Consider the following 15,007-nt stretch of genomic DNA (forward strand, 5'->3'; position numbering starts at 1 on the left):
CAGTGCGAGCCAGAGCTATCAACTGACAAGTCGGAGCCAATAGAGAGAACAAAATCGATCTGCATTCCCACCATCAGGCCAAAAGCCTGTTGCCCTTAATACGTCGCCCTGGTGCCAACGTCATACAGCCCCGCCCATTTCACAAGCAAGAGGGAAGTTCAAACTGAGGTATCATGTTTTCTAGAATATCGAGTTTATATTGATTATTATATTTTAAACATTAGCTAGATCGCAAGATAAGTTAGCATTGACAACTCACCGACTGTAACTGCTATGGTGTCCCGAGTAGTCTCTCCACTAACAGCGGGACTATGTCCCAACACACTGTCCATGATCTCGAACCATGGAAAGTTCTTTCTTTGGGCACCGCTTTGTCCATTGTGCATATTTTTCCCAAACCTTTACCGTTGTGCGCTGGATACACAACCTGCCAAGTTCGGCAATAGTGGAAATGTGGCTAATGAGGGTAAGTAGGCAAAAATGCGATTCAGACTGCATAAATAAAGTTCGGTTGGTGTCGATGAGGGTCAGATATTGGGCTGGGCGATATGGCCAAAAATATATCACAATATTTTTTTTCATATCGTTCGATATTTATCACGATACACATTTCATTTCATTAATGGGGAAGGAAATGCATTCCAAATGTTTGTTAGACCACTAGAATGAATGAAGTATACTTAGGCTACATCCACACCAATGCGTTTTTGTTTGAAAACGCATATTTTTCTCAACGTTTTAACCTTTCATCCACACTGAGACGGCATTTTTGCCATCGAAAACTGAGCTTTTCAAAAAGCTCTTCCAAGTGGATTCATTTGAAAACAATGACTTCGCGTTGTAATGTGGACTGGAAAAATTAAGAGATTGGAAAACGATGATGCATTTGTCACGTGACTCAGTCATGTGATTACTTCAACCCAAAACAATCAAGATGGCTGCCCACGTTTTAGTGCGTTTTCAAATGTATTGGATTAATGTGGAAGTAGCCTCAGTTTAGGATCTAATCCTACATAAGGTGTGTGACCTTTTTAAGATGAAATTTCGCCAATTTGATCATCTTCAGCAGACGTTTGACACCACTGACAAGACTTTCTTGTGACGCTACACAGTCCAGCTCAGTAGGTGGCAGTAATGCACCATAAGCTGGATTGCCAACCATCAATTAACATCACATTGGTGATGGGAAGATTGGATCATTTTACTAACTTGGATCTTTGAGTCTCATTCAGCAAAATTAATGAATCTTTATTCAATTCATTTCGTTTATTTGAACAGAATTAAATTAAAATGTTAAATTTTCAATAGCAAAATCCTCCACAACACGTCTACATATGCAAACTTTGATTATAGTCCACATAAGGAAAAAATGATAATGCAGCCAAGGACAAATTATGAGAGACAGAATGAATAGTTCACCTCTGGAATCTTGTCTGAGTCGTTCACTCTTTGTCACGTGACAGCCAGTGTATACGGCTGTCACGTGACAAAAGAACGAACGACTCGGACCAGATGGCTCAGTAGGTGAACTAATAATTTCTGTTTCCTGTGTGAGCAATGCATAGCCTATACGGCTCTCACGTAACAAAAGAACGAACGACTTGGACCAAAAGAGTTGAAAGGTGAACTAATCATTTCTGTTTCCTGTACAGCGCCTATTCGGTTTTCACATAACAAACGAACTGAGGTTGTGCAATGTAAATGTGCAGCCAACACAAAATGAACGAATCACTCTCTGAGACTACTCGTTCTTCTAAGTAAAATAAAAGATTCGTTCAAAATGAACGAATCGTTCATGAATGACCCATCACTACATCACATGAAGAAATACTTTCTCACATGTGACAGCAATATGGATCATGAAAACATATTTAACTAAACAGTACATAAATAAACAGCAATGGTTTTGATGTCCGAGTTGTTGTGTTTAGGCGATAGCTGTATTGCACTGTCAGTGCTGTCTTGTTCAGTGCACATCGATATCATATTTAAGGTTGCCAACTTTCTACAAGCCAAATCTGGTACATTCCAGCTTTAAATACGGAACATTTTTCTCAGCGGGGCTTCTCTGTGAGACGCTGTACAATGGTTAAAGAGATCCACCTAGAGCTTGTTTACATATGAGAACAATTGAAAAACAGCACGGATGGACGCAAAAACACATTCGGTGTGAACAGCCCCTAAAATGCTTAAAATGTTAACTGTTAATATAACGACTAGGAGGAAGAACCACATTTATGTCAATCTTCACTTTTAATAAACTACTTTTTGTCAAAAAAGAAGAAAAAAAGCTGCAATAAACAGACAATATTTTTCTGTCAAGCGTTTCTTCCCCATATTTAAGCTGAAGCCTTTTCTGTTTTTAGAGCTCAATGAACTGGCCTTTTGTTTAAAACTGGGGTTATCAGTTTGTAAACAGTGTATGACTAATGTGTTAAAAAATAGTACATATCACAAAAAAAATTTATTTAGCCTTCCAGGGCCACTGTCTTAGTATTTATTACTGTTTTAAGCAACCATGCATTACAATAGATTTGTAATGGGACAACAATTGCTTAAAAAAGTGCTATACAAATAAATATGACTTGATTTTATGCCATGTCATGAATAGGTGCATTTACTGGCATTTACTTAATGTGGTCATTCGACTCTGCTGCAGCCGTAGCCAACGAGGACACGTAAAGGTTGGTTCATTGGTAGTGGGACTATAGTAAAGTATTGCTAGCAAATGGCTAAAAAGACAGTGTGGCATTGCGTGCGTGGCCAAGCGTCCATCCGGAGAGAGAGAAAGCGGTAAGGGCGCTTGCACCTGAGCTAGATTATGTTTAACACCTGTCTCTAATTCCAGTGAGCATGGGGAGAGCGGCATATAACCAGCCACGCCACCAGCAGCAGGGTGAGAGAGTCTGGCACAAGAAAGGCCACGGTGTACCCGAAGCTGAAGCGGTTTAATCTGTTATGTGTGTGAAGCTGATGTGTTGAGGTTATTACGTTCCTGTGAAGCTGATGTGTTTGTTTGACTGCCTGCTGTGAATCTGACGAGTTTGTGAACTTGAAAAACCTTGAAGTGGCCGATTAAAAATCTTCCCTGTGCCAGAAGAAACCCTGCTTCACTGTGTCTACTTCCTTCCTGCTGTTGAGTTGTCTCACAGACAGGTTCACAGCAGTTTTAAGGCCCTAGTTTAAGTCCGCTTCGGCAAAGTACTATACGATATGCTGTACGCGCAGAGTCAGCAGACATGGCCATGAAATGTTTGTATTTTTTTGTGATTCCTTAATCTTTTCCTTTCACTTGAGTGTATGCCTAAACATCGTAATTTCGCGCCCACCTTGACAGGTGCACATGCGTCAGATAGTGTTAGGATCCAGTAGGAGCAGAAACACATGTGAGAGTCGAGTGTGTTACCTGGGCATGGTCATCTGAGCGAAAGCCACACGGCTCTTCTGTCCTCCTGAAAGACTTGCCACCGGTCGTGTGGACAGCTCACCCGTGATGCCATATCGCCCCAGCTGATGACGATACTCTTCCTCTGTGTGACCTGATCATAACACACATATAAACAAGGTCTATGTGCATAAGCTTCAGTTAAATTTACTTTACATTAAATTGCTACCAAAAAGAAAAAGATTTCTTTTAAATAAAATGTTAAAAATTTTCATTTACTTCTGTAACATGACATATTTGGGTGAAACAGAATATTCAGCACAAAAATAATGTACGTAAATCAATTCATCAGGATTTGATTAAAGAAATAAAATAAAATAAATATATAGTCTGTATGTACTGCGCACTTCATAGTGAATACGTTCTCTGCTCTCTGCCATCTACTACACACATACACAGTGCACTTGATTATCATGATGCAGTGTTTTTAGTGATCTAGGTTTGAAACAAGTTAAGCTCAATCGATAGCATTAGTGGCAATCATCCCTCGTTTATTCCACAACAACAAAAACAATCGTAAATGTAAAAAATCGTAGTTACAGGCACATACAGTAGAAGTGGATGGGGTCACAAACAAACTACCACACTGAAATCATCTTAACCCGCATATTGATTATGTCTTGTGGCTATTTTTTCTGAAACAGTGCATTTTTACATTTATTGACTGGCCCCATTCACTTCCACTGTCAGTGCCTCACTGTTTCCAAGATTTTTGCTTTTATTTAAATAGCCAAACGAAGCAAGAGTTGAAATCATTTTCTGTGGTAATGCTGTCAAATGAGCTTAGCTTGTATTGAACCCGGGACATTTCTTTTAAATGGTTAAATGTCAGGCTATGACATAACTGGTTGATCATATTTTCCCTGCCCACAAAACAACAAAAAATCTGAGGAAAAGAAAGTTATATTGAAAGATAATAAAGACCAACATTGTTTTCTTCTTTAGAAAAACATGCACTGATCCAGACCAGAGACATTCATGAAAGTACACAAGGTCATCTGTGGTTTCATATTGATTTTAAGTGTGTCGGCTGCACTGATGTTGTAACATGATCCCGTACACACAGAAACTGTGGACACAGAAATCCACAGAAAGCTCTGCAGATCCTGTTATTCACAAAGATCTACACATCTCCTGCCCCTTGTGTGTTCGCTTAATAAATATTTTGGGTAAAGGTCTGGGTAGCTCAACGAGTGTTGGTCCGGTTGCTAGGGAGGGTAGAGTCACATGGGGTAACCTCTTTGTGGTCGTTATAATGTGGTTCTCGCTGTCGCTGGGGCGCGTGTTGAGTTGTGCGTGGATGCCGCGGAGAATAGCGTGAAGCCTCCACACGCACTCAACAAGCCACGTGATAAGATGCGTGGACTGACGGTCTCAGATGTGGAGGCAACTGAGATTCGTCCTCCGCCACCCGGATTGAGGCGAGTCACTACGCCACTACAAGGACTTAGAGCGCATTGGGAATTGGGCATTCCAAATTGGGGAGAAAAGGGGAGAAAATAAAAAATAAATAAATAAATATTTTGGGTAATTGGCTAATGCTTTAAGCTACCAATAAGAATGTAGTCCTCTCAACATATTTAACCATGTTACCCATCTATTAGGCAGAATTCTTCAGATTTCCCTACAAAATAAGCACATAAAATGCGGAAGTGTCTGCAGCTTCTGTGTGGGACTGATCATGAGTAAAAATACAACTGTGATTTAATTAAATAAAGTCTGTATGTACTGCACACTTCAGACTGAATACGTGCTCTGCTCTGTCATCTACCGAGTATGTTAGTGTTAGTTTGAGTCAGTACCAGGAAATCTCTTCAGCAGCAGCTCTATCGAACACACATTCAGGTCCAGTTGATCCACATGATGTTGACTGAAATAACCGATCTTCAAGTTTCTGTTTGAAAAGACAAAAATGTCAAAGATAGACAGCAGGCAAAAAAAAAAAACAGACAGAAAGGAAGGCAGACAGACAGACAGGCTGGGTATATACGTATACCTGTGGGCATGTCTGGTACCATTGATGGGTGTCAGTTCTCCCATTAGCAGCTTCAGTACAGTTGATTTACCAGCTCCATTCTCACCAACCTGGAAAAGAGATTGAAAACAAACTGGGTTTTTTACATTTTCTAAAAGAAACTATGCAGTCCTTAAGTGTTCTGGGTGGTTGCCTTATAGAAAAGTAATAGCACACCTCTCCTCAACAAGCTGCATGATTTGTAGTATCATTCATATCTGTAGCAAACAGTGTGGGAAAGTTATGTGCTGAAGTATACTTTGTTTGGAGTTAGGGTTAATTACTTGTGGGTTTTGCTCAAATCGCTAACCATACATTTATGCATTTGGCAGATTATTCTATCCAAGCAATTTACAGTGCATTTTTCCAGTACATGCTTTCCATTGGAACTGAATCGATGACCTTCGCGTAGCTAGCATCACACTCTTCCAGGAACTCTGAGTATAATTAATAATAATAGCTAGTGAAAGATCTTATAAGCACACTCAATTTAATCCCTAAATTCTGCTGCATATTTTGGCTGCTGTCTGATTTTTCACATCCAAATTTTAAAGCTCATATTCCACACATAAAGTGCACTGATTGCAAAATATTGATCCCATTTTACAGAAACAATTAATAAATAATAGTGTATGTTTACAATCTTATGATGAACATACATTTTCTTTATTATACATTTTATTTTCCTGTCTTTGAAAGCCTGTGATTTAGGCTCAGTTTGCTGTGTCCCTGCAAAAAGTGTTAGTTCCTTCTACTAACACTAGATGGCAGCAAGACTTTTTCCTCTATCACCTTCCATCACCATATGCAGTTCTGAAATGCAGGTGGCACTCTAACACAGCTGAGCCCTTAGACAGTCCATCTATTTTGTGATCCAACACACCTTTCCCACTGTTTCTTCGAAAATCTCGGCCTCTGAATGGACTAGAAGGTTAATCTCTTAATCTACAGTCTACTGCAAAAGTTTTACACCAGGTCTACACCGGACACAAGCAATGCCTTGAGGCTGTCTACACTGGACGTGTCAACCCGAACGTTCTAAACCATTTATTTGTCTTGTTGGCAGGAGTAGCACCAGCACGTGCAGCACAAATTAGAACAGGGCATCTGTTTACTGTCAGAGCGACAAGGTGCGAAACGATGGACACATACAGTGTAGACTGCATCACTGATTATAACGGGAGCAATTTGCTTTTAATAGCATCACGTGCGTCTGTTGTAGACAGGGTGTTAGGCAGTTGTTAATATTTGGTGTGACCTCCCTTTGCCCTAAAACAGCACCAACACTTGCACACAGTTTTTAAAGGTTGTGGGCAGATAGGCTTTTCCAAGCATCTTGGAGAACTTGCAACAGATCTATGTATTTAGGCTGTCTCAATTGCGTCTGACTCTTCATATGAACCCAGACTGACTCAGTGACTCACTTTGCATTGTTCTTAACTGCTTAATCAAATTTGTTATCTTACAACATCCTGGCAGTGTTCCCCACACTCCTGTGATGACATGACAGTGATGCTGAAGCCTTAAAGGAGCTGCGCATCTTTTGTGACACAGGTGATCTCCCAAATTATGAGACCAACATTCTGGTCATAGGTCATAAATATCGGCCAATATCAATTGGTGTCCGATCGATCAGAGCATCCCTACAAGCAGAAAAATTATGGATAATATGCATAGAATAGCAAAGAGCAAATGTTACACAGCAGACACATACAATGCAGATGCGAGACTCCAGATCAGCAGAAACACAGAGTCCAGTGAAGAGCCGCTGGTCAGGTGTGTAGTAGAACTCCACCTCATCCAACTGCAGGATGGGAGGAGACAACTTCTCAAAGTTATCTGGGAAACTGTGGAGAGAAAACACCAAAACACACATTCACTTTTACAAATCTGTTGGTAGATTAGATAAAATACACAGAAATAAAGTGTTCAAAACTGACCGTAAGATGACTTCAGACTCCTTCTCTATGGGCTTCAGTTCAGGCCTGTAACACACAACACACACACACACACACACACACAATGCGAGTATGCAATGAGTGTTGATCATTATGACAAACAGACAGCGAGTATGCAGTATGGGGATGTGTATTCATTTGATGTATGTAAACATATGATGGTGGTCACACTTACAGTTTCTCCAGTAGTTTGAGTTTGCTCTGCACCTGTGCAGCTCTGTTGGCATTATATCTGAACCGGTCAATAAATACCTGCAACAAACACAACCAGAGTTATCAGCAAGAACCGATAAAAAGTCAAAATATCATCCGGAAAGTATTCACAGCGCTTCACTTTTTCCACATTTTGTTATGTTACAGCCTTATTCCAAAATGGATTAAATTCATTATTTTCCTCAAAATACTACAAACAATACCCCATAATGACAACGTGAAAGAAGTTTGTTTGAAATCTTTGCAAATTTATTAAAAATAAAAAATGAAAAAAAAATCACATGTACGTAAGTATTCACAACCTTTGCTCAATACATTGTTGAAGCACCTTTGGCACCAATTACAGCCTCAAGTCTTTTTGAGTATGATGCTGCAAGCTTGGCACACCTATTTTTGGGCAGTTTCTCCCATTCTTCTTTGCAGGACCTCTCAAGCTCCATCAGGTTGGATGGGGAGCGTCGGTGCACAGCCATTTTCAGATCTCTCCAGAGATGTTCAATCGGGTTCAAATCTGGGAGTTGTCCCGTAGCCACTCCTTTGTTATCTTGGCTGTGTGCTTAGGGTCGTTGTCCTGTTGGAAGATGAACCTTTGCCCCAGTCTGAGGTCCAGAGCGCTCTGGAGCAGGTTTTCATCAAGGATGTCTCTGTACATTGCTGCATTCATCTTTCCCTCGATCCTGACTAGTCTCCCAGTTCCTGCCGCTGAAAAACATCCCCACAGCATGATGCTGCCACCACCATGCTTCACTGTAGGGATGGTATTGGCCAGGTGATGAGCGGTGCCTGGTTTCCTCCAGACATGACGCTTGCCATTCAGGCCAAAGAGTTCAATCTTTGTTTCTCATGGTCTGAGAGTCCTTCAGGTGCCTTTTGGCAAACTCTAGGTGGGCTGTCATGTGCCTTTTACTGAGGAGTGGCTTCTGTCTGGCCACTCTACCATACAGGCCTGACTGGTGGAGTGCTGCAGAGATGGTTGTTCTTCTGGAAGGTTCTCCTCTCTCCACAGAGAAACGCTGGAGCTCTGTCAGAGTGACCATCGGGGCCCTTCTCCCCCGATCACTAAGTTTGGCCAGGCGGCCAGCTCTAGGAAGAGTCCTGGTGGTTCCAAACTTCTTCCATTTACGGATGATGGAGGCCACTGTGCTCATTGGGACCTTCAATGCTGCAGACATTTTTCTGTACCCTTCCCCAGATCTGTGCCTCGATACAATCCTGTCTCAGAGGTCTACAGACAATTCCTTGAACTTCATGGCTTGGTTTGTGCTCTGACATGCACTGTGGGACCTTATATAGACAGGTGTGTGCCTTTCCAAATCATGTCCAATCAACTGAATTTACCACAGGTGGACTCCAATCAAGTTGTAGAAACATCTCAAGGATGATCAGTGGAAACAGGATGCAACTGAGCTCAATTTTGAGTGTCATGGCAAAGGCTGTGAATACTTATGAACATGGGATTTGTTTTTCGTTTTTTATTTTTAATAAATTTGCAAATATTTCAAACAAACTTCTTTCACGTTGTCATTATGGGGTATTGTTTGTAGAATTTTGAGGAAAATAATGAATTTAATCCATTTTGGAATAAGGCTGTAACATAACAAAATGTGGAAAAAGTGAAACGCTGTGAATACCTTCCGGATGCACTGTATATGCTTACACGTATGAGACAGATATATTTAAACAGTGACTTCCAAAAACTGTTAAGATCTAAACCTGTGCTTTCTATTAATGTGCTGATAAGCAAGCCCATATTTTCTATTTTTAAACAGGATTATCAAATGTGAATTAATTAACTGATATGTATACCACTGTGTCATATTATGTTATTCCTCTGGCAATAAAAACAAAAGAAAAAGTGAACAGAATCATTATTTATGGGAGCAGAATACTTATCAAATGAAATATTAAAATATTTGAAAAAGAATCGCGATTTTCCATTACACGAATTAGGGTGGAAGTTAGTACTGTGACCACATTATTTGTATAATATTTGTCTCAATACATGCGTTTGAGTTTTACGCTACACGTGTTCAAACCTGTAGGTTACGAGCTTTGTTATTCATTATCTTTAGTAATATTTTATTAGTAGTTAATATTTACTATTAACCAATGTTGCCCCAAAGCTTGATAATATTTATTATTTTTCGGAGTGACTATTTGCCTTAAGATATAACCCCAATAGTCTATTGGCAACATATAAATACACAGCAAAGTGTTGAGAGTGTTGCTCCAATGGCGTGGAGCGTAACGTCGGTGTGCTGGTGTCTGTATGACCAAGGTTGAGTTCTGCATTGTGGTGTATTATTTTTCCCATTCTGTTTTTTGACTCCACTCTTAATATTTTCTTTATTACTATTTATAATAAATAATAAATAATATAAAGGATGTTTTACTATAATATAATATTGTAGTAACCATGATTTGCTGGCGGAAAAACATAGATTTTATGATATTAACAATGGTGTTACTAATATGGTGTTAATGTAGTAACCATGTTTATTTTGTGGTTACAATTATTGAACTACAAAATGGTGATACTATGGTTATTTTATCTGTAGAGGACAGATTCGTGTTCCAATCGGTTTAGTGCATTTAGGACTTTGGAACCCTTTTAACACTTTTTATCAAGACTTCAGTGATTCACACCTTAACTCGATGGGGGGAGGAGGTGTTTACATTTTTGGTTGAGCTGAAAAGGTGCAGTGGTGACGCATGTTGCTGGGCAAGAACATGATTGATTACATTAGATTGCATTACATACACTAAAAAAATATGTTTACACTAATAACAAACAAACTCAGTAGGGCTTTATTCATTTTAGCAATTTGTTGTTCATTCAATTACTGATTGATTTTATAATGTCGCATAATATTTGGGTGAAGCGTTTCGATGAGAAAAAGACATTCAGATTTTGTACAATGTCATAATCTGACAAGACCATCATATTGTGAACGTGAAGCACAAGTTAACATGGCGTTAACATTGCTTGATAACGTGCACCATTTCACACCGAATAAAGAAACGTCATTTGAACAAAGATGCTCGCTACTGTTGTCGCCACCTAATAGCTCAAACAGATAACGCTGTGTGAAGTTTCACTGATCATGTTATTTTTTTAACCAGATCGAACCTCCTGCTTCTAAGTTTTTGTTTTGTTTTGCGTTATTCGAGCTAATTATACCACTTATATTCATCTGTACAAGGATGCCAACATTATCTAGTAAGTTTATTCAGAACTCAGCCCCAGTTAAACTGTAACACCGGATAATGACGTAGAGGGAATCCTCACTAGCGGCGGCAGGCGTGATGAAAATAAAACAACAAACACACCAGCAACTATAGAACATTTGGGAATAGAGTTGAGCAAGGAGAACAAATCTTGCTCAGACGTCATGTTCGTTATTTACACGCGTCGCGAGGCTCATTGTCTCGGTTCATTCGGCTGCAGCATGTGCGTAATGTTCCACACTATTGTGAACTAATCTCACGCTGTATAATGTAATTAAGTGAATAATAAACGTTATCATGTAATCATGTATGTCGCCGCTCTATGCGACTGTATCGTGAATGACTTTATCTTTAAAACACAATCGTGGTGACAAATATAAGTTAAATACCATTTAAAAAATATATACAGTATAATATTAACAAATGACCAACAATGATCTTACAGGACACAGTGTCAGTACCAGCCACAGCACAAAATGGCTTTTTGTGAATCTGCTGGATGTAGTTTACTTTCTACATGAATCCGGACAGACAACAAGATAAGTAAAGCTGGTCTCAACCCCGCGATTAGCGGGAAAAGAGAGTATCAATTGATGCGAGTGCACAGCCCCTTAGCAATCAGTCCACATGTGACTTTCAAAGAACTTCAGTTTTTAACTACTCCACACCAACCGCTGTAACTTTAAATAGTATTATTTAAAAACAACAAAATAAGCACACACATATACAGTTGAAGTCAGACGTTTACATACACTTAGTTTGAAGTCATTAAAACTCATTTTTTAACCACTCCACAGATTTAATATTAGCAAACTATAGTTTTGGCAAGTCGTTTAGGACATCTTCTTTGTGCATGACACAAGTAATTTTTCCAAGAATTATTTACAGACATTGGGTCAGAAGTTTACATACACTAAGTTAACTGTGCCTTTAAGCAGCTTTGAAAATTCCAGAAAATTATGTCAAGCCTTTAGGCAATTAGCTTCTGATAGGCTAATTGGAGTCAATTGGAGGAGTACCTGTGGATGTATTTTAATGCCAACCTTCAAACTCAGGGGCCGTTTATACGACAACGTTTTCAACTAAAAACGCAAAACTTATTATGCGTTTTGGCTGTTCGTTTACATGACAACAGCGTTTTGGGGGCTGAAAACGCAAATTTTTGAAAATGGTTTCAAAGTGCAAGTTTTTGAAAATGATGCCGTTATCGTCTCCATGTAAACATACAAAAATGTGAACTTGTGAAAACAATGACATCATGTGCACGTGTATTACTTGTTCAGTCTATAGGCATGAACTTTGAGAACTTCGTCCTTACGTCCAGGGCGAATAGACCAACATGAGATCACCAGTTGGAGTCCTTAAAAAGTTGCCGTGCTTCATACTCCAGGGTCACTTGTAGTAATAAAGCAACCTCATCGTCCGTCCAGACAAAACTGCTCGATGCTTTCGCCATCTTCATTGTTTGTCTTCACTGCTCTGTGGAAGAATGCTTATGTGCGCAGGCACGTAGTGTTTCTTTACAAAGTGACATTGCCAACTACTGGCCTGGCATGCATAATACAGCGTTTTTAGTCGTTTTCGCGGATCCGTGTGAACGGGGATCATTTTGACAACGTTGTCGTCTGTACGCGAATCTTTTCAAAAACGCAAATGAAAAACTGTTTCCGTTTTTAGTACATTGTTGTCGTGTAAACTTAACCTCAGTGCCTCTTTGCTTGACATCATGGGAAAATCAAAATAAATCAGCCAAGACCTCAGAAAAAAAAACTGTGGACCTCCACAAGTCTGGTTTATCCTTGAGAGCAATTTCCAAATGCCTGAAGGTACCACGTTCATCTGTAAAAACAATAGCATGCAAGTATAAACACCATGGGACCACGCAGCCATCATACCGCTCAGGAAGGAGACGCATTCTGTCTCCTAGAGATGAACATAGTTTGGTGCGAAAAGTGCAAATCAATCCCAAAACAACAGCAAAGGACCTTGTGAAGATGCTGGAGGAAACAGGTAGACAAGTATCTATATCTACAGTAAAACGAGTCCTATATCCACATAAAATGAAAGGCTGCTCAGCAAGGAAGAAGCTACTTCTCCAAAACCAGCCATAAAAAAGCCAGACTACAGTTTGCAAGTGCACAGTTTTCAAGATCTTACTATTTGGAGAAATGTCCTCTGGTCTAATGAAACAATAATTAAACTGTTTGGCCATAATGACTATCGTTATGTTTGGAGGAAAAAGGGTAAGGCTTGCAAGCAGAAGAATACAATCCCAACCGTGAAGCATGGGGGTGGCAGCATCATGTTGTGGGGGTGCTTTGCTGCAGGAGGGACTGGTGCAGCACTTCACAAAATAGATGGCATAATGAGGAAGGAAAATTATGTGGTTATATTGATTACCTCCAAAGTTTTTTTGTTTTTTTTTTTGTTTTTTGGGATTTTTCCCATTTTCTCCCAATTTGGAATGCCCAATTCCCAATGCGCTCTAAGTCCTCGTGGTGGCGTAGTGATTCTCCGCCACCCGGACTGAGGCGGACGAATCCCAGTTGCCTCCGCGTCTGAGACAGTCAACCCGCACATCTTATCACGTGGCTTGTTGAGCGCGTTGCCACAGAGACATAGTGCGTGTGGAGGCTTCACGCCATCCACCACGGCAACCACGCTCAATTCACCATGCACCCCTCCGAGAACAAACCACATTATAGCGACCACGAGGAGGTTATCCCATGTGACTCTACCCTCCCTAGCAACCAGGCCAATTTGGTTGCTTAGGAGACCTGGCTGGAGTCACTCAGCACGCCCTGGGATTCGAACTAGCAAACTCCAGGGGTGGTAGCCAGCGTATTTTACCACTGAGCTACCCAGGCCCCCGCATACCTCCAAGGTTGAGGCAAAATGGCTTAAGGACAACAAAGCCAAGGTACTGGAGTGGTCATCACAAAGCCCTGACCTCAATCCAATAGAAAATTTGTGGGCAGAACTAAAAAAAGCATGTGCAAGCAAGTAGGCCTACAAACCTGACTCAGTTACACCAGTTCTGTCTGGAGGAATGGGCCAAAATTCCAGCAACTTATTGTGAGAAGCTTGTGGAAGGCTACCTACAACATTTGATCCAAGTTAATTAATTTAAAGGCAATGCTACCAAATACTAACAAAGTGTATGTAAACTTCTGATCCACTGGGAATGTGATGAAAGAAATAAAAGCTGAAATAAATCATTCTCTCTACTATTATTCTGACATTTCACAATCTTAAAATAAAGTAGTGATTATAACTGACTTAAGACAGGGAAAGTTTTCTACGATTAAATGTCAGGAATTGTGAAAAACTGAGTTTAAATGTATTTGGCTAAGGTGTATGTAAACTTCTGCTGTTGTTCTTGGATTGATTTGCACTTTTTGCACCAAATTACATTCATCTCCAAGAGACAGAATGTGTCTCCTTCCTGAGCGGTATGATGGCTGCGTGGTCCCATGGTGTTTATACTTGCATATTATTGTTTGTACAGATGAACGTGGTACCTTCAGGTGTTTGCAAATTGCAACAAAGGATGAACCAGGCTTGTGGAGGTCCACAATTGTTTTTCTGAGGTTTTGGCTGATTTCTTTTGATTTTCCCATGATGTCAAGCAAAGAGGCACTGAGTTTGAAGGTAGGCCTTAAAATAGATCCACAGGTACACCTCCAATTCAGTACGCCTCCTACCAGAAGCTAATTGTCTAAATGCTTGACATCATTTTCTGGAATTTTCCAAGCTGCTTAAAGGCACAGTTAACATAGTGTATGTAAAATTCTGACCCACTGGAATTGTGATATAGTCAATTAAAAGTGAAGCAATCTCTCTGTAAACAATTGTAGAAAAAATTACTCGTGTCAAGCACAAAGTAGATGTCCTAAACAACTTGCCAATACTATAGTTTGCTAATATTAAATCTGTGGAGTGGTTAAAAAATTAGTTTTAATGACTTCAACCTAAGTGTATGTAAACTTCTGACTTCAACTATATTTCTAAGTGTTCTTTGTGCTGTAACTGATTTATCTGTGTTCTCTGTGCTGTAATCAATACATCTGTATGTGTTATCTGTACTATAACCGATTTACCTGCATTTCTAGCCTGTGACCGATATGTCATTGTGTTTTCTGTGCTGTA

General features: G+C 39.9%; 1 protein-coding gene across 1 annotated transcript in view; it reads right to left on the reverse strand.

Annotated features, from left to right (window-relative positions):
* The window catches only part of abcf3 (ATP-binding cassette, sub-family F (GCN20), member 3), a 34,406-nt gene that overhangs the window by 1,058 nt on the left and 18,341 nt on the right, over positions 1-15,007 (reverse strand). The window contains exons 14-19 of the mRNA XM_051697535.1: positions 7,593-7,669; positions 7,400-7,444; positions 7,174-7,306; positions 5,442-5,530; positions 5,248-5,339; positions 3,407-3,539 (exon numbers count right to left, since the gene is read on the reverse strand). Of these exons, the coding sequence (XP_051553495.1) occupies positions 3,407-3,539; positions 5,248-5,339; positions 5,442-5,530; positions 7,174-7,306; positions 7,400-7,444; positions 7,593-7,669 (569 nt within the window). The remainder of the gene's footprint in view (positions 1-3,406; positions 3,540-5,247; positions 5,340-5,441; positions 5,531-7,173; positions 7,307-7,399; positions 7,445-7,592; positions 7,670-15,007) is intronic.

The sequence above is a fragment of the Myxocyprinus asiaticus genome, chromosome 5 (assembly GCF_019703515.2).
Source record: "Myxocyprinus asiaticus isolate MX2 ecotype Aquarium Trade chromosome 5, UBuf_Myxa_2, whole genome shotgun sequence".
NCBI classification, from domain to species: domain Eukaryota; kingdom Metazoa; phylum Chordata; class Actinopteri; order Cypriniformes; family Catostomidae; genus Myxocyprinus; species Myxocyprinus asiaticus.